The sequence below is a fragment of the Triticum dicoccoides genome, chromosome 3B (assembly GCF_002162155.2).
Source record: "Triticum dicoccoides isolate Atlit2015 ecotype Zavitan chromosome 3B, WEW_v2.0, whole genome shotgun sequence".
In the NCBI taxonomy this organism is placed as follows: domain Eukaryota; kingdom Viridiplantae; phylum Streptophyta; class Magnoliopsida; order Poales; family Poaceae; genus Triticum; species Triticum dicoccoides.
Window position 1 is genome coordinate 670568897 of NC_041385.1, and position 18677 is coordinate 670587573.

An 18677-nucleotide genomic window follows, 5' to 3' on the forward strand; every position below is an offset into this window, starting at 1 on the left:
AAATAAATCTGGAATTTGGGGATATCAAATCTGGGTGCCCCAATCTACTCGCATGTGAAGTTTTGTGAAAAAATACCAGGAAACATATACTCAATAAAAACACAAAAAAATTCTATGTGTAGAAAAAATTGTTTGGATGAATCTTAGGTCAGATTGTATTTCTTTCACCACGAATACATTTCCTGGGTTTTTTTCGTAAAACTTCACACGGGAGTAGATTGGGCATTCAGGTTTGATGTCCCCAAACTCCAGTTTTTTTAAAATTTTCTTGGTATTTTTTAATTTAATATCCCTATAAGGGGGCGGAGCACCCAGGTGTATTTTCCGTTGTTGACTAATATGATACTCAAACCCTCTCTTTCCTCATTTAATTCCATATCACTCGTCAAAATTGTCTAGTTGGCATGTGGGAGTATCATAAGTGGTATCATATATGCCAACTAGACCTTCATGATGAGGTGGCACACAATTAAATAAGAAAAGAGGGGATTTGATATCATATCATGATACTATATCACATTAAATGTTGTACTACATTGTGTCATGCATGGTATTAAATGAGATAATCTAAGATCTCCCTTTGTTTTTGTTTACAAGTCCTGCACGTATACCTAGGTTATCAGTTTTATCACCCTAAGAGCAACTCCAATGGGCCGACCCAAACGGACGGCGCATTTGTCCGTTTTTTGTCCGTTTGGGTCGGCCGCGCGCCCGTCGGCCGCCCTCTTTTAGATTTGGGTCGGCAGCACGCCCAATGCGCCGACCCATTTCATGACCGCGCGCGCTTTAGATCATGCCAGCAGCCATGCCAGCGTGCGGGAAAGGGTGGCGCGTGGGGGGAAATTTTGGCCTAGCGCGCGCTGGCTTTGGCGCTCCAGAGCGTGGGAAATGTTCGCGCGCGCATTTTGGCGCGCCACGGCCGGCGCTCGTTATAAAGGTGGCGCTCCCTCCACAGCCAGTCCGCCACCACCCCCACTCGTCTTGCCCCCTCTCATTAGCCTCGCCGCCTGTGCGTCACCATGTCAATGTGCATACTTGACGCTTCGGATTTCCGCGGAGTCCGCGAGCGCCCCTCCGTCGCCTTCTCCGCCGAGATCTTGTTTGGCGAGAAACGGCTCATCCTCGGCACCTTCGACACCGCTGAGCAGGCGGCCCGCGCGTACGACGCGGCGGCGTGCCGCCTCCGGCGGCCGAGACAGGAGATGAATTTTCCCGACGTGTCGAGCCAGCGGGCGCAGGATCTGGCGCCTCTCCTGCGGCTTTTCACCGACGAGGATCGTCGCGTCCACCAGAGGCGGATGCATCGCCTCGCCCTCGCCGAGATGGACGTGCAAGCCTTGATGGTGTGGCGCGAACGCTTCCCGCAGAACATCGTCGACGAACGTCAGTTCTATGAGCAGAGGAGGACGGAGAGGAAGGCCAGGAGGACGGAGCGAGCCGCCTATCGGGAGGGCAAGCGTACGCGAAAGCTGACCGCTCAAATGAGACTGAGGCTGCGAGAAACATCGGGGTGGGACTTCGCGGACGAGCATGCTGATGACGCCTATATTCATACGTCGGAGGAGGACATTACCGAGTCAGAATCAGAAAGCGACGAGTAGTTGATCTTTTCTTTTATCTATGTACGCAAGAACTATCTATGTATCCTTTTTTATCGGAAAAAATGGCCGGCAGCGTCGGTCACGAAGCCGGTGGTGGAGGTTGTGCACGCACGGGGAGGAGAGAGGGCGCGCGTGCATCCATCTTGTGTCCGCGCCGATGCAAATCCGGCTCAAAAATGGGCCGGAAATGGGTCGGCAGGCGGACGAAAGCGGACGCACGTCCGTTTGGGTCGGCGCATTGGGCCGTCTTTTCTGTCCGCGCCGACCCAAACGGACGCGGGCGGACGAAATGGGTCGCCCCATTGAAGTTGCTCTAATATAAACTATATAACACAAAAATTATATCGTTTGAAAATAGAACATCTGAAAATTATATTGGTATATTTTTGTAATATATAACTTGTATTAGATTGGTTAAATTGATGATTTAAGGATACGCGCACGCCCTGTAAACTGAGAGAGAGGGAGTACTAACTTATGATATTATGCATTAGGGAAGTAATCTCATTATATGACACTAGTCTAAGTTATTCCCCACTATGACCAGCATAAGTTAAGTGCTACTTTTCACAAATATAAAATGTTTTGAATATTTCAATATGAACTACATATAAATAAATGAGTAAACAAACACACCAAATATAAATAAATGAGTAAACAAACACACCAAAATGCGTCTATAGACATCTGGATCAGAAAAGAGTTAGAACATCCTATACTTGTGAACGGTGCGAGTACTACGTTATCAATTTAATTAATCATTTCATCGTCTGTATGTGCTGCCGTGGTCTCTTTATTCGCAGGTGAGGGATGATATCGAGCAGTTGGTTGACGATGACACGGATATGTCCGAGATGTACCTGACGAGGAAGCTTGCGTTTCAAGGAGTCAATGAGTCATCGGTTAAAGTGGACTCCAACAAACATGCATCTCCTGACCATGAGGATGAGAAGTATGTCACCTATAGATAATGTGTCTTCTTTTCTGTGGTTTCTGGGATCCGGTTGGTTAATAAAAGCTATAACTACCTGAACTCTCTTGAAAATAAATCAAGCACAATTCGATGATGTTAAGCTTAATTGACAGATGGAGTAGTTATTACGTCGTTCTCAAGATGTGTTGCTTTCATTTTAATCTTCCATATGCACTTGAATTCAGGGAGGAAGAAGACAGTGGCGATGGCATAGAGAGCTCCCACGGAAGTTCCGCTTTTGTTAAGCCTGATGTAGAAGAGTTGGAAATGCTTCTCGAAGCTTACTTCGTGCAGTTTGATGGCACGCTGAACAAATTATGCCATGTACGTATGTCACATCTCTTGCTACAGATTCGTAACACCAGATGCACCTTTCCGATTCAACGTGGCTACAAGCATGTTTCTGATTCAACGTGAACACCATGGGGTCTTTAGCTGTTGGCTTATAACGTATTCCAAGCATGTTTCTAACAGCCTGACATGCACCTTGTTAATGCGCAAAGCTCCGCGACTATGTGGACGACACTGAGGATTACATCAACATGATGCTGGACGAGAAGCAGAACCAGCTGCTGCAGATGGGCGTGATGCTCACGACGGCGACCGTGGTGATCACCGCTGGCATCGTGGTCGTGAGCCTGTTCGGCATGAACATCCACATCGAGCTGACGTTAGATCCGGAGACCCCCGAGATGGCAAGGATCAAAAACAGAAAGTTCTGGGAGACCACCTGGGCCACCGTTGCCGGCTGCGCCGCCATATACCTCCTGGCAATCCATGCAGGGAAGAAGAGCAAATACTTGCAGTGATGCTGCCTTGTTCTCTGTTCTGCGGTCCAGGGCCACGTTTTTGCCTCCGCGAAGGGATTTGTTCTGTCCGGAAGACGCAGTAGCTTATGCTTTTTTTTTAGCCGCAGCAGCTGATGCTTGGTTTGGGTAGGAATAACGAATGACAGTCATCTAAAGATCCCTTATTTATCCTGTCGTATCAATTTACAACTACGTAGTTTTGTAAAAGAGGTCAACGACAGTTGTGGTCTCAAGTCTTCAGTGAAACCAACAGACGATCCCAGGTCTGACATTTCAACTTCCACGGTTTCACTTTGATCAGATAAGTTACGTGAACACTCACTCCACCATCCACTTCTCTATTTACAAGGTTTCACGGATGGTATGTAAACCAAAGATTTTCCATCATTGCTGCACCTGAAGTGCTCACTAGCGGATGTACAAAAGGTATTACGGAACTCAGCATATGTAAGTCTAAGACACGTCAGCTAAAACTTCAGTTAGATGGTTACTATGTTTGCGCCTTCCTTGATCTGGTCCGTCGAACCTGGCAAAAAAAAAGAGGAATATCAGCTCATGATATTCACAAATGAGGGATGAATCATGCATATGCTTCCCAAATGCACTTACATTGTCTATTGTGTCCACGGCTGATCCAGCAGAATTTTTTGCATTTCTCAAATCCAATGCTCTCTTGCTTTTCTTCTTGAGGGCAGCCACTGCTAAAAAATGGAAGGTTGATCGCTCAGCTATATTTAATATATGGACTGCAAATATACAGTGAAACGCATAAAGGTAGCTGCACGGCTAGTCACTTGGTGACATAAAACAGTCATGATATCGCCATTTCTGCATGACTGTTGGCTGGAAGTAGTTGTGTGTGATTTGTGACTTGTGAGCAACTTTATTGGACGAATGTTCAGTCAGGAAAGACATTTTTAGGACGTAAGGATGTGTACGGTTCAAATGAATCACATATATAGTGCATCAACACTACCAGCCTGTTACGACTTTGCAGTTCGCATAACATATGGACTTTAGGAAGCGCTGATGTGAAGATAATATCGTGAATCATGTCTTGGTTACTGGAGATGACTTGCCTGTTTTGTTGCTGGAGAAAGGACGCTTCACAAAATTACCATCACAATCACCAACATCTTCGTCTAGTTCACTGCTACAAATCGGAACGTAAGTAATCATGGATGGATACTTGACAAAGGTTTTCCAACTGAAAATATAAATCATTTGACACCATATAACAGGAGCAAAGAAGCAGCATCTTGTGCTTATGATGACTATCATCATCATAAGTTAAAAAAAACTTGAAAGCACTAACGTTTAACAGTTATTTTGTATTATGCTAGGCGCTGCATATAAATTATTAACAGTGTAGATACCCGCAGACCTTCAACAAAATATATGTGGTTTTGGACATAACAAATATTGGCATCAGGTATTTATCGATAAGCAGGAAGTACACTTTGAACTCCCACGGTATTCTTGCAATAATTGTAGAATGTGGTGCTATTTCAAGGGGGGCAGCCAAATATACTTGTTAAGATGCACAAGAACTGGCAAGTGCAATCCTGAGATCCAAGCCACAGCCGAACTGACTTCACCAGTGACACCCATAGACTAATACTAGCTGGTACTCAGCTGTAAAGCACTAAAGCCCATATCTGGATCTGATATTTGGAAACACACTAAAATTCCTTTATGTTTCATCTTAATTGCATGTATATTGCAATATCTAGTTCATCTCAATTTTTTCACAAAATTTCAAATTCTCTGACACAAAATATGATATTTCTGTTTCTCAAAAAGCGGATAAAAATCTGACGACCATCAGCTCTTCAAACCGCATTGCTCTATGACCGAAGTGCACATTCTTTTATTTAGAAGTTTTTGAGTTCTAGCTATGCCCCGTGTGACCCACGTAAAATTTGGTCATAAACTAGTCCAAAGTGCAAAAATATTATGTGACCATTGGTACCATACTTGAACATACCTGGTCAAGTGTGCAACTAGTGACTACAATAGTTGGTCCAAACTGCACTTTACTCTTTTCTTAGCCCTAGACAGATTACCAGGAATACAAGTTCTGACATACAGGGGTTTGCTTTATTTGGTAACGAATTGATTGTACTATTAGGCATAGACCCAATAATTATTGCAGTTAACTTGAGATGCCATGCCATATACTAATTCTACCACATAAAGCCACACACATAAACAATGAGAAAAGCTCCCTATCATTGCATTCTAAATAGTGATGTAACATCGACAACAATCATGTATTAGCAGACAGACATAAATTTAGCAGAGCTTGCAGGGCATGCACGTCATTATGCTATACTCGCAGTTACGCAAAGCATGGTATCACAAGACAAAGTACTGTTTAGAACATATTCTTCCAGGCGGAGAACATTTCCGAAGAATGAATACATGTTAAATCATTCGTTTGCTTACCAATCTCTGAGATGACAGTCAGGAAAGTCCTACAAAAATAAATAAATAATATAAACTGAGTTTCCATGTGCCAATCCACAGATAATCCAATGCTCAAACATATAGTTCAATCAGACACTAGCATACTGTACCTCTGTTGACATGGTGTCCTTTGAAGATATTGTCTTCAGATCTCTAGAATCAGCTTCATTAGTCAAACCCAAAGACCCTGGAGATGACAGCTTTGTGCCGGCGGAACCACAAGATGACACGTTGTCTTTTTCCAAGATATCCAGGTAATTTTTCTTGGGGACATCTTTCGCCTGGACTGAACTTTTCTTTGTTTTCCCTTGCTCATGACCACTTACAAACTGTCCAAATAATGGTTTGTTTGATGAGGAACGAGTTTGCCTTCTAGGAGCAGATTCTTTAGATACCCTCTCAGTAATAGTAGAGCATGTAGTATCCTCCTGAAATTAATGTTGACGAATTAAAACTTTAGGACCATAACAGAAGGCATAAACTACATATATGTATATATATACACAAACAAGAGACCAAGGGTGACACTGCAGACAGAATGTACCTGTTGGTTATAAGGTTCATGAGCTTTTAGAATTCTCTTCACAAAAGTATCAGTAATTAAATCTAGTTGGCAGCATTCCTACAAAAAAAATCCGATCTGGAGAAAATTAGTCAATGCAAAAATGAACTAAGACAAGTTCTAACAAACATGAGCGTAAATAGTAAGAATAACCTACATCCGCTTTTCTCTCACTCCGAGACAACCTATAATAAGATGAGGGCAGGAGAATATGGCGTGGAGAATCTGATGTCTTGCAATGCTTATCAAGTTCTTTTACCATAAGCAAACCAATTTTTGAGAGAATGTGCAGTTTCTGTGAATGCGGTTAGGAAATTAGAACCTGGTGAAGAAATTTATAGGCAAATGAAAAATGTCAAAGCGGTAGCCAAAAGAGACATATACATGAGTGATGTCAGAATCAATCACATCCTCAGCCTTTTGAACAGCACGAAAGATGCCCAAAAGAATGGATACAGAGCTGGTGGCAGAGCCATGCTTGGTTTGGCTCAGATCCTCTATTTCAACTAGCTCTCTCAACATCACAATAAGTGGGCTGTCAACAAACAAAGGAAAAAAGGAGGAAGCTATTACAGGCTTGAAACTTCGAATGTTTCCAGCCACGGGAACTAGTTGAGCAACAGAAAAATTTCCAATGGGATTCAAACATCTGAAACAAGAACATACCTCCAAAACTCAGCAGAGCCAGACTCCTTTTCACAAAAGTTAAAAGGAAACTCCTCATCACATGCAAGCGTATGGATCAAGAAAAGGACAGCATATGCTGGGTGCTCTACAATCGAGTCATTGCTGGTTTTGTTCTGATGAACAGAAACTCCTCTTTGCTCTTTTACCACTTCAGTTAAGTACCTAAGTGACTAGGAATACAAGGTAACAGAATAAGAATCACCTCACAAGCAAGTTTATATGGTATATATATATATACGAGGGAACTAGAAAAGAAGATACATACTTCAGTACGAACATCTCCAGCGCAATCTGTTGATGCCAATGCAAAAGCACATGCATATCTAACAGGTATTGCATGCTTCTTCAAAAGGCCAAAAAGTTTGTGAATGAATGACTTGCGAACAATATATGAAGAATCCTGACAACCAGACACAATACATGTAATATTATAAAGAGAGGTAGAATACTGGCATGCATAAAATATGGAACTACGCAATGTGAGTAAAGACTAACCAATGTAGGTAAGCAAAATAATGCTGCAAACAGATGTTTATTTACAGCAAAGGTTCTCAAAATCAATGGCAAATCAAATTATCAAATAATTAGAAAGACTAGTGGGCAGAAATGTTAGCCCCTACATGAAAAATAAAAATTAGATACTTATTAGCAGTGTAGCATATTGACAATACCCTGGCCATGAGAAGGGCAGTGCGAAATAATTCTGGAGAAATGAGTGAATCCCATCTTGTAGCTAGTCGTAGTACAGATTTCCCAGCGGCCAGTCTAAGATATGGCTTATCATTTTCACTGGTGCAGCATAAGAACCAGAGTGAAAACACAGAACACAAGTAAATAAATTCAGGATTAACTTGTATCAATAAAGAAAAGAAAAAACACATTTAATATTGTATAAGAGCTTTTAGCTTGAATAACAACATTCAGTTAAGTTTGCAAGCATTAAAACTCCACATTATACCTACCCTATTTACTTTCTTCTTTCTGCACTCCTGATTGGTGAATCTTGTCTTCCAGTAACCATTCAAACTAAATTGACCACCTAATCAGCAATGCTTACTTGCTGAGTTGCTTCTCTCTTTAAAATAAGTTTGGTGAGTTCCTACCTTCCTCATTATACTAACCAGGAAATTTTCTTACAAACCCCACTAAATTGACCACCAAATCAACGATGTGTAATTGCTGAATTCCTAAGTTCCTTGCATTCTACTAACCAGGAAGCCTCCGGCTGAAAAAAGGTGATGCTCGAGATGCACTAGTTCATCACAGTAACCCAAACACAAAGGTAACAGAAAGCTCATGGAAGTTACACAGTATACAACTTATAGAACACTAAGATTAGGCACGTCTGCAAGTTTTTCAATTTTGCAGCAAATTGACCACTTGTAACTATGACTACCTATCTTATGCAAAGATGTGCAAATTATGTTTATCACATTCTCTAAGAACAAGAAAGGAAACTTGACCACACCACAATGAATGTGTTCCAATAGTGCTTGAAAAAATATAATAGATTTGTAGAAAAGCTGATCAACTGATGCACTGTAAAATATCTGTTAAAGAACTGGTGTAATCAGTAGAAAACAAACAGAAGGCTACAATAGTGAGCATTTATTGAGAAAACAATTTAAAATAATGTGAGAAAGCAGAAAAATACGAACCATATAGTAATGGGCGTGAATTCTTCACGAATTATATCTAACAGCATCTTCAAGAAATTCTCAATTCGATCACGGGCAGTAGTTGTTGGTAAACAACTTTTGACAAGTGCTTTGAGACAATAAATCTACATTGGCCGCAAAATAATTAGAGAGCAAAAATGAAAATTCCATCATGAATTTTACTCGCATGTGGAACTCCCTACTAGATCTACCATGAGTTGAATGTTTTATTTTGTCCAGAACTTACCTTCAGTTTGCAAGAGAAACTGCATGCAGAATTTTCATTGGAGGGTGACAGTTCCGGAGTTGAAACAAACTGCATAAACCATAGCGGACATCAAATTGCTATGTCTTAGTCCAGATATCACTGCTAAAAAATATATTACCTACCTCAGGTGAGACAAAAACACGTTGAACAAAATTGATAAATTGGTCGTCATATGATGTATACATGGAAGGAGAATACTCCAATATTAAGCCCAACGACTGTAATAGAGTTGGGATATTATGACTATCATGTAGACCACCAACAACTTTCTGCAGGGAAGAGAGGATCATATAAGTCGTCCACCAAAGTACGCCTTCATTTAAAAACAAAGGCATGAAGAAAATAAGAAGAAATAGCTAGCTACCAAAAACATTGTGCACATTTTAGCATCAGAAACAATCATTCTGCAAAGGTTTGAGCATTTCCATATGTAAACAACTAGTCATAGTAAAGATAATACATACTTAGTTAATACCAACATGGGCTATAAATCATAACCTAATGTGCCATCCAATAACAAAGACTATATATATGGCTCGCAGCTGGCAGTTTACGATTCACCCAACTGAATAAAGTGGAGAGAAATTGCGGATACTTGTAGATTCAATCATGCAAATGAATCTGGATAAGAACAGGTGTCAAACAAAATGGGTCGCTCATTAATTATATTGCCAGAATAACAGCCGGGGTAAACATGTTTGCTTATCACCTTATTGCAAACAAATGATGTCGCATGCTAAAAGTTTGACTGGAATGGTCCATGGCACCTTTTCTAGAGTAATGAATAAACATTCAAATTTGATTTAACTCACATGGGAAACTAATTCAAATTTGACTCGCATGGAAAACTAATTCAAGATTTGATATGCATGGAAACTTGTCACACGGTGTCTTTTTCATTTTAAGAAACTCTTAACATGGAAATCATGTAATGACATGGTTGATAATGCAACAGTTGTGATGAAGCGTCATCCATGTAACTTGTAAGTTGTAACACAACATCCTTAAAATATATTGGTGCTTCGTTCTTTATAATGTATTGCAAGCTTGAAACAAGAATGTATTGTTCGAGACAATACCAAGTTAAAATGACTGAATCACTGAAGTAATAAGTACCTATCTCACATAATTTGGTAAATTTATTGTCATCTGGGAACTGGGTCAGTGAAGCAATTGTAGAACAGAACTAATTAGTACTCCCTCCGTCCGGAAATATTTGTCATCAAAATGAATAAAAAGAGATGTATTTAGAACTAAAATACATCTAGATACATCCCCTTTTATCCATTTTGATGACAAGTATTTCCGGACGGAGGGAGTACCTACCTTACATAATTTGGCAAATTTCTTGTCATCTGGAGACTGGATCAGTGAAGCAATTGCAGAAATGGCATATTTTGATTCAGCACGTGTTCCTTCAATACACTTTTGCTCCAGTAAGAGGTAGACATCACTACTGGAGAAAAAAAGACAACTTACTATGAGTAAAATATTCATCTTAAGATAACTAAAGATGGAGAGACCTACCACACTTGCAATCATTAAATACAAAAAGGTATTGGCATTTTCATATCCCTACATTTTCTTTATATTACCGCCCTTTGCGCTTGTAGATTGGTAAGGTGGTGAATAGGAGTAAAGTTTTTTTCTCCAGTTTTTAGTGAGCTAATACAAAATCTCTGGAGAAGAAGAAAAAAAATGCAAACAGGAGGAAATTTAAAATTTCAAGATGGCCATTTAGTTTCAGACTTAAGTAATACATTGCTGATTCGTCAAACATGAACCATGCATAGAGCAATTACCAATTATCAACAAACAGACAGATCAAGACAATCCAACTTCCAATACAATGACAATTTATTTTACCTGAAATTAATAGATAAATTACACGGTGATTTTGCCAAATATGCCAACATTTTGAGACTCTTCTCATTTATCAGGACTGAGTCTTCGGTGAACAACTTTAGCAAGTACTCCTCTGAGCCTCTGAATAATGATGGAAACGCCATTGCAACTAGCTACATGATTACACCTTTGAGTCAGAAGCATAGAAGATGACCCTTAAAAGGAGATGAAGATGTGTGCATGAAATAAAAAACAGATGTGCCGTTAAGCACAAAAAAAGTTTAATCAATGGTAAAAACTGAAAATGCAGTAAGCTTCAAGAGATTGCATGCTTGCAGCAAAGAGCAGTTCATATTCCTAAAAGAAAACAAATAATTTGACAGCTATTAATAACTTACCAGTAAAAGATCACATGCAGACTCTGCATAATGGGTTAATTCATTTCTGCAGGAGAAAAGAACCTCCAAAATGGCACAAATCATCTCCCAATTAAATAGTGAATTCGAGAGTTTTGTAGACAGTTCTTTGCAGAAGCTGTAAATTTGGTGTTTGTTACCAATTCTCTTGAGAAATGAATCCTGCAGTCATTCAAGCACAAACTTAGGTATAAACGTAGACATTTGATTTGGGTATGTTCTATGATACAAATCTTTAAAAAAAATCTTTTGCATAATAATACCATGTGGAGAAAAAGAGAGTTCAATACACATATGGCTGCTCGTAGTGGGAGTACATAAGTAGTAACATGCGTGCCAGATAGGCAAAAAAATATGATATGGCAAGTAATTAATGAGGAGAGAGGCAAATGGAGTAACATAATATGTTACCATCACATAGCGGTTCCAATGTAAAATGACTCTACAAAGTAATAAATGAAGCTCCCTATGTTATAACACACATGACACTACCCACTATGAAGGTAGTAACATAGACTAGTAACATATGCATGTTACTAGTCTATAAGTTACTCACCACTATGACTAGCCTAACAGGGTACTAACGTACTTGCACTAACTTGTAAACTGGGACCATTTAATGCTCCCCAGAACTCACAGTTAGCAGCTTAATACTTTAACAGAACAAGGAGAGTCAGGCATTCTGTAGTTTGCTGAAAGCTAGAGAGATTTAGCATCACGCAAATGTTCAAGTTTGACCTCAGAATGGGAAACAACACAATGCAGACCCACCTGGAAAGCAAAACAATGCAGATCCCGCTGGAAAGACAAAACAATGCAGATCCCACTGGAAAGACAAATTCACTTTGTTTGTTTTCCATGTGCACTAAATGAGTTCTACCTAGACTTTCCTTTTCTCTATCTCTTATCTCTAGGAAGCTACTTTGAGACCACCCCTTGTATTTGCTCTCCTTTGGATATTTTACTTCTACTTTTCCCCCAATCTCAGTATTATTATATTCTCGGTACAACCCCCGTATTGATTGCGCAGAAAAAGAGACTGGTTCGGTTTTCATGATAATCATTTAAATCATTCAGTGCTCAAACTGGAGGGCATGTACATGTTCCCATGCAAAATAACCCACATGGTATATGCCACCGCTGATGACTTCTAACTAGATCATGCAATAGGAATTAAGGATGCCATGAAAAAGAAACATATGAATATTAAACTACGTTTGGATAGTATACACCACGGCTTCCTCAGTAAGTTTATAGTTGAGCAAAGAAAACCAGGAGAAACCAAACAATTTACTGTCTCGTCAGAAAAAAAGACCAAATGAGTATTACTCTGATTGATCGAACTGTTGCATAAGTAGTGCCCTCTTTGCTTATTTCAGTCAAATCCTTAAATATGTTATTATCCTTCATCTGGTGCAAATTCTCAAAGCAGTCTTCAACTTTAGAGATATCTGTAAAGGAAGCAGACATCTTCCTTAATGACGCACAAATTTTCTTCTGTATTTCATCTGAAGAATCTTCCTGTAGCACATACAAGGTTCAATTTGAGAAAAAAGTTCACTAAATGTTCAGTATATATTGATGATTTACAAACCTTCTTTGCTCGAAGTGATAAATATGCTTGCATCTCCATTTGCAACCTAAAGGAAAATTTCTAAATGTCAAATGTGCTTCACAGAGTTATTACATCATCGTAGTATATACTATGCTACAAGTATTTACCTTCTTTTCTGAGAAAAGATGGCATGCAAAGCCTTAACATGTTGTGATTTGAAATAAGAAAAAAACTCAACCCAATGCATTGCTCTTTCTTTTGGAGAAAGTGGTGATGGAAAGAGTTCTTCAGCAAAAATAAGCCCCATATTGTGTGGCCTGCCAAAATATAGAAGCCAGAACTCAACACAATAGGCATGACTGAGTATGAGAGAGAGAGAGAGAGAGAGGGATGAACAAACCTGAAAGATTCACAATCTTTGTCAAAACAGAGAACAATAAGTTTAGCTGGGATTTGTTCATAGTGAGTATTAATTGCCGCAGTTCCTTTGGAGCATTTCTCACAGTAATCTCGATACAGGTCCAGCAACTTATGCATTACATTCTTTCTGACAGATATCTGGAAAATGTTTCAGTGAGGCACCATCGAGAAACTGCGGTGCAAAATAACAATAATACCTGCTCACCTTTTTGTCACGTAGCCTCTCTGCTGCTTGTAATATCAACTCAGAAGGAAATGAGCTTAGATTTGATTTGGCTAAATCACAAACTGCATAAACAGCTCGGATCCTCACTTTGTCATCAAAATCCAATAGCCTTCCTTCAAGAGATTCTGCCAAAATTAAAAAAAAATCCACATGAAAAGGATACTTACCATGGTAATGCGCATATAGTAACCACAGAAAAAAGTAGTAGTCTTACTGAGAACATTCTGTGCTACATTTCCAGATGATGCAGCAATGTAGCATGCTTTTGCTGCATCAATTGCAGCAATTCTTACTTCTGCAGATTTGTCAGAGAATCTCTTCAAGAATTCCATAAATAATATCTGGTTTTCTTGACCAAAGCGAAGATTAGAGAAGACAAGAAGCTTCCCAATCAGGTGCACTGCCTCCAGTCGGATATCAACCTGGTCACTCTAAGGAGGTAGATGGTACATGTTCAGGGAGAATACAATGCAAATATAATACCGTAACAAAGTTAAAAGAAAATAACATACCAGGAGCTCATGAGTTAAGCATGGAATAACAGCAAAAAGCATCTGGGGTGCGCACTGGAATATTTCCAGAATAATTTTATGATGCAGCTTCCTGTGTTCATTAACCGGTGCATCCTTGCTCAAAATGCATGATGTCAAAAAAATTCGAACTATGTGCTCCAATTTCTCAGCACAGTTTTGAATGATGTCAACAGCAAGCTTGTGGGCTCCTCCCTGTATGGGCAACAAGAAGCAAACGAGCATTAGTTTCGACCAAAGAACAATAATGCAAGCTTCCAGATATCTAAGTTATTCATGCAGAGAAGAACATATTGTAAGGAAGGGGGAGTATCAGGTGATACCACACCTAAAATACTCCCTTGATACCAACTTCAAAAAATCAATTTTAGATGTTCCAAAAAATTCTGAATTTTTTGTGAATATTCACAGCGTATGTGACTACAACCCCTAAAAAGATGAGATCCAAATTCGAAAAACACATTGAGAAACAAAAATGACAAATCTAGCATGAATAGTGTCACAAAAAGACAAAAGCAAAATGGACAATATTCACATCTGAATTTGTCTTTTTTGTTTCTCAATGTACATTTCGAATTTGAAGCTGATTTTTTTAGGGGATGTAGACACATTCCTTGTGAACATTCATGATTTTCTTCAGAATTTTTTGAAATATTAAAAATTGAATTTTTTTGAAATGGTATCATGGGAGCATTTAGGGTGTGGTATCACTGGATATTCTCCCTTGTAAGGAAACATTACTCGCAACATCAACCTCAACTTACAGTTAGTATTAAATGAACAGTAAAGAATTTACCTTGTCATCTTTTACTAAATTGCGGAAAATCACATCCAGAAGAGGCTGAGTAACTTTTTCATTTAATATTTGTGTCATTATTGATAGCATAGCCTGGTGCACACATTGCTGAAGACCTTGCCTGTAAACAGTTTGACAATCAAGGAGTTAACCACTTAATAAAAAGAATCCAATTTAAATTTTCAGAAACAGTAATTATGTGTGCCAGACTACTTTGAACATGAGCACTTAGCACACATAAACGTAGAGCAAACTACTTGCATAATGGAATTTCTGCTCTTGCTGAGCCAAGGATAACAGTTTGGTTTTGAGTATAAATTTGTTTAAGGAAAATTAATGTTGCCAGAAGGGGAGCCTTGGCACAGCGGTAAAGCTGTTGCCTTGTGACCAGGAGGTCACGGGTTCGAGTCTTGGAAACAGCCTCTTGCAGAAATGTAGGGAAAGGCTGCGTACAATAAACCCAAAGTGGTCGGACCCTTCCTCAGACCCTGCGCAAACGGGAGCTACATGCATCGGGCTGCCCCTTTAAAATGAATGTTGCCAATTATCTTAACATGTTTAAGGACAACAAGAGAATAGTACCACAAGGCGCATACGCAACTCTTTTGTGGCCAAGACATGTTCACCAAATCACCTCCATACACTAGGTACATCGCCCGTTGCACTTGATAAGGAACCCATGAGATCGCATTAAGAATTGAGAAGTTCTACAGCAAACATGAGAGTGCACACTGACATTTACTGTGATAAATGGAAATGGAAACCTGGCGATTTGAGAGTTCATAGCTTTCTCCGTAATACCCAGCTCAATGGAAGAACAAACATAGCACTGCATATTTACAGTTTGCGGTAGAAGTATTGGAGATCTTGATGATGTGATGCACAGTATTCAAGGCCTTGATTTCACGATTCCAAAATCTCAAAATGGGAAGACGGTACAAAAAGAAACCGATTGATAGGACATAAGTGAAAAAATGTACTCATGATTTTCAAATCAAAGCCACAGTATGAGTAAGACCAATGTATCTACAATTGAAAGTTAGGTACTGACAAATGAGCATTAAGCTTGATTCTTGGTTGTAACAAAATATAGGCGTATAACAACAAGAGCAGTAGATTTAGTCTTACTTTGCTGCCGAGAAGAATATTTTGGCCATATCAAGAACCAAGTCCTGACAACCAGTGTCAACCATAATTACAGAGCATCTAAGCGCAGCAACATTCTCCAATATTTTCATCCTTCTCGTAAGATATGGACTCCCGGTGTCTGCAAGCCCTGAAAATTCGCTGATGAAGAGCCTAAATATTTCCTGAGATAAAGCAATTGACATAGTGTTATAGGAGTGTGGTCCTTATTCCAATTGTTCTTTGACATTAAATAACTCAAAAATCGAAAATGGATAATGTTACAGAAATAATCTGACAAATATGGCTGTTAGGTAGTGCTTCATATTTTCACAACACTAAATGGTAATGGTACAAGAAGTCAGTGACAGCCAAGCTTGAAAGACATAAGTGTTAGATACCTTAAATATTTCGTCAGTAAAAGGTGGATCAGGTGCAAGGATTCGCATAACTTCAATGAAGCAGACAGCAACAAGAAGTCTGACATCCTTGTCCTTGTGGCTAAGTAAAGTGTTCTGGACCAGTGATTTACTCAAAGGACGTAGAGCATCTTGCAGAGAGGAGGACTGACTCAACTCTGATAAAGCACTTTCAGCTTGCTGCAGATAATAAGAAAACATGTTATGGAAGTAAATTCAAATTTATTCAGAGAAAAAATAATGAAAAGAAACAACCAATTAGAGAAAATGTCAAGCTGCAAAGTATTAATGTGCTACTCTTTTCCCTTTGGATGATTACGGTGAGCTGGCCTGCATCCCTGTCCTACTAGGTTCAAGGTTCAACTGTCGGAGGGGTTGTCATAGTATACATGCATTAAACAAAAGTATGCAAATATGTAACCCCTAATGGGGGCTAGAGAACAGTTCAGGTAGAGATCCAACAATGTATTTGTACAAAGCCATTGCTCTAAACTCCCGCAAACGCTGGATAAAATACAAGTACAGTACAACCAGATCAAAACTGTATTCTCGTATAACAGTAAAAAAGGCTAATATCCGTTTCAGGGAAAAAAGGGAAGGACCGAAATTAACCCACTTGATCTCCAGTTAACCTGTTTATCTTGTAAAATGGATCGAAATACTCAAATGTTACTGACGGTTTAAGATAATGAATGGTTGAAGCCTGAAAAATCAAATCTCCTTTGTTCCTTATCCATAGATCTTCATTGCTAGTACCTTCCTTCATATTACCAATTCACAAAGCAGGCAAACTTGAAACAACAAGTGCTCATAAAATTGTTTACTGATGAAATAATAGACATGTGACAATTAACTGAAGGTTCTCTGACTGCCTCCAGTTGGCAGGGAAATAAACGGTACTGGTACTCTTTCAACAGAGGGGAAACAAGTTTCGAGCAATGATAAACACCATAGATCCATGCCGAGTTGACACTAAACACCTCAGAGGCTTTGCTCAAACTGTCAAACATAAGCATAGTGAACATACAACCTCTTCAGCATCGCTGCCCCTGTGCCCCATCACACGAATACTACATGGTGCTCGAATTCGCCAGCCCCTCGTAACCCCATGAAGGTTGGAGCGGAATCGCGAACCACAGCTACTAATTTTAGCACTAGCAGGTACACTACAGTCAGTGTTCGAGAACCCAAAAAAAAAACACTAAAATCAGCGGTGCCCTTCGAGGCAATTTCAAAACCCCAGAAGCAGCATAGCGTCTCGCGAGGAACGGAAGCGAGCGGGTTTAGATCGGAGGAGGACTGGTGCGGGACGGACGGGGGCGGTCACCTTGAGGAGCTTGACGAGGGCGTCCTTGCCGAGGCGCGGCTGCGCGAGGCGCTTGCCGACCTCGCTCACGACTTGCCCCGGCGAGGCAGACATTGCGGCGGCGGCGGCGGCGGCGGCGACGACGACGATCTCGGGGCCCGAAACCCTAGGCTAGTGGGCTAGGAGGCGGTGGGGTTGGGGGTGAGGGCCGGGAGGGGAGGCCATGGATGGAATTGCGAGTACGGAAAAAGGCAGTCCGTCTCAGAGCGGGGCGGGGGTGTTGGGGTGGGGAAGGGGTCGGAACGGGGACGGCGGGTTTTTGCCGTTGCACCCTCGGCGCACGCACGACGCTCCTGCCACACTGCCAGCAACATTTTCACCATGGACCCAGGTTGTATTTTGCTTAGCTAGGGGAGCGAATATGAAAATAAATAAGGCCCCCGGATAGTACATTCGTCAATTTTGTGACGGGCAAGAGATATCTTAGGCTAGGTTTGCAAAACTCGAGGAGTTATTATATTTTTTCATAACAATAACATGCTCGAGGAGTCTGGAATCTGGAGGAACAAGGCACCAGCCAAATTGGTTTCCCGCCCATGGGGAAACCGCTCCCGCGCTCGGAGCATCGGAGAGCTGGGCTGGATCCACCGATGTTAATCCGCCCGTGGGCGTGGCATGTGGAACAAATGTAGGCCCTTAGCCCAGGTTAGCCCACCGCGGGTTCTTTGCCCATTCTGGATAAACCGCGCACAAATATCGCATATAGAATTGGGACTACGGAAGAAGAATTTGGACCTAACCAACGCCCTGGGTGTCTCATCTTCTTTTTGCAGATGACTGTCTGGTTTTTACGAAAAGACAGATGGACGAAGTGCATACCATCTTAATGAGATTTTGCATGCTTACAACTTGGGCTCGGGTGAGTCTGCAAACAAAGCAAAGAGCTTCATCGAGGCTAATCCACCCGTAACCAAAGCGAGTGGCATGGCATGTAGAACAAATGTAGGCCCCC

At 40.5% G+C, this 18677-nt stretch overlaps 2 protein-coding genes across 4 annotated transcripts in view; one reads left to right on the forward strand and one right to left on the reverse strand.

The window, feature by feature from the left end:
* The window catches only part of LOC119277744 (magnesium transporter MRS2-E-like), a 5594-nt gene extending 1930 nt beyond the window's left edge, over nt 1–3664 (forward strand). Inside the window, exons 4-6 of the mRNA XM_037559060.1 lie at nt 2405–2553; nt 2760–2898; nt 3078–3664. Coding sequence (XP_037414957.1) covers nt 2405–2553; nt 2760–2898; nt 3078–3383 — 594 coding nt within the window. The 3' untranslated portion in view covers nt 3384–3664. The remainder of the gene's footprint in view (nt 1–2404; nt 2554–2759; nt 2899–3077) is intronic.
* An 85-nt stretch (nt 3665–3749) lies between these two features.
* Nucleotides 3750–17942, reverse strand: LOC119277742 (sister chromatid cohesion protein PDS5 homolog A-B-like). 3 transcript variants are annotated; one of them, XM_037559058.1, is made up of 28 exons: nt 17687–17942; nt 16342–16539; nt 15944–16125; nt 14816–14936; nt 14002–14214; nt 13704–13920; nt 13469–13614; nt 13244–13401; nt 13011–13160; nt 12883–12928; nt 12618–12809; nt 11271–11450; nt 10894–11045; nt 10354–10480; nt 9150–9296; nt 9007–9075; nt 8760–8884; nt 7773–7890; nt 7367–7501; nt 7081–7271; nt 6799–6949; nt 6572–6709; nt 6397–6474; nt 5963–6280; nt 5832–5860; nt 4463–4536; nt 3993–4084; nt 3750–3909 (listed from the first exon to the last, which is right to left on the reverse strand). In XM_037559058.1, the coding sequence occupies exons 1-28, from the start codon at nt 17777–17779 to the stop codon at nt 3874–3876; spliced, it is 3876 nt and encodes a 1291-aa protein (XP_037414955.1). In that variant the 5' UTR covers nt 17780–17942; the 3' UTR covers nt 3750–3873. The 3 variants fall into 3 exon arrangements, with proteins under 3 accessions (XP_037414955.1, XP_037414954.1, XP_037414953.1); XM_037559057.1 differs by having other exon boundaries at nt 4463–4533; nt 10354–10483; nt 17687–17941; XM_037559056.1 differs by having other exon boundaries at nt 10354–10483; nt 17687–17941.
* Between the last annotated feature and the right edge of the window lie 735 nt (nt 17943–18677).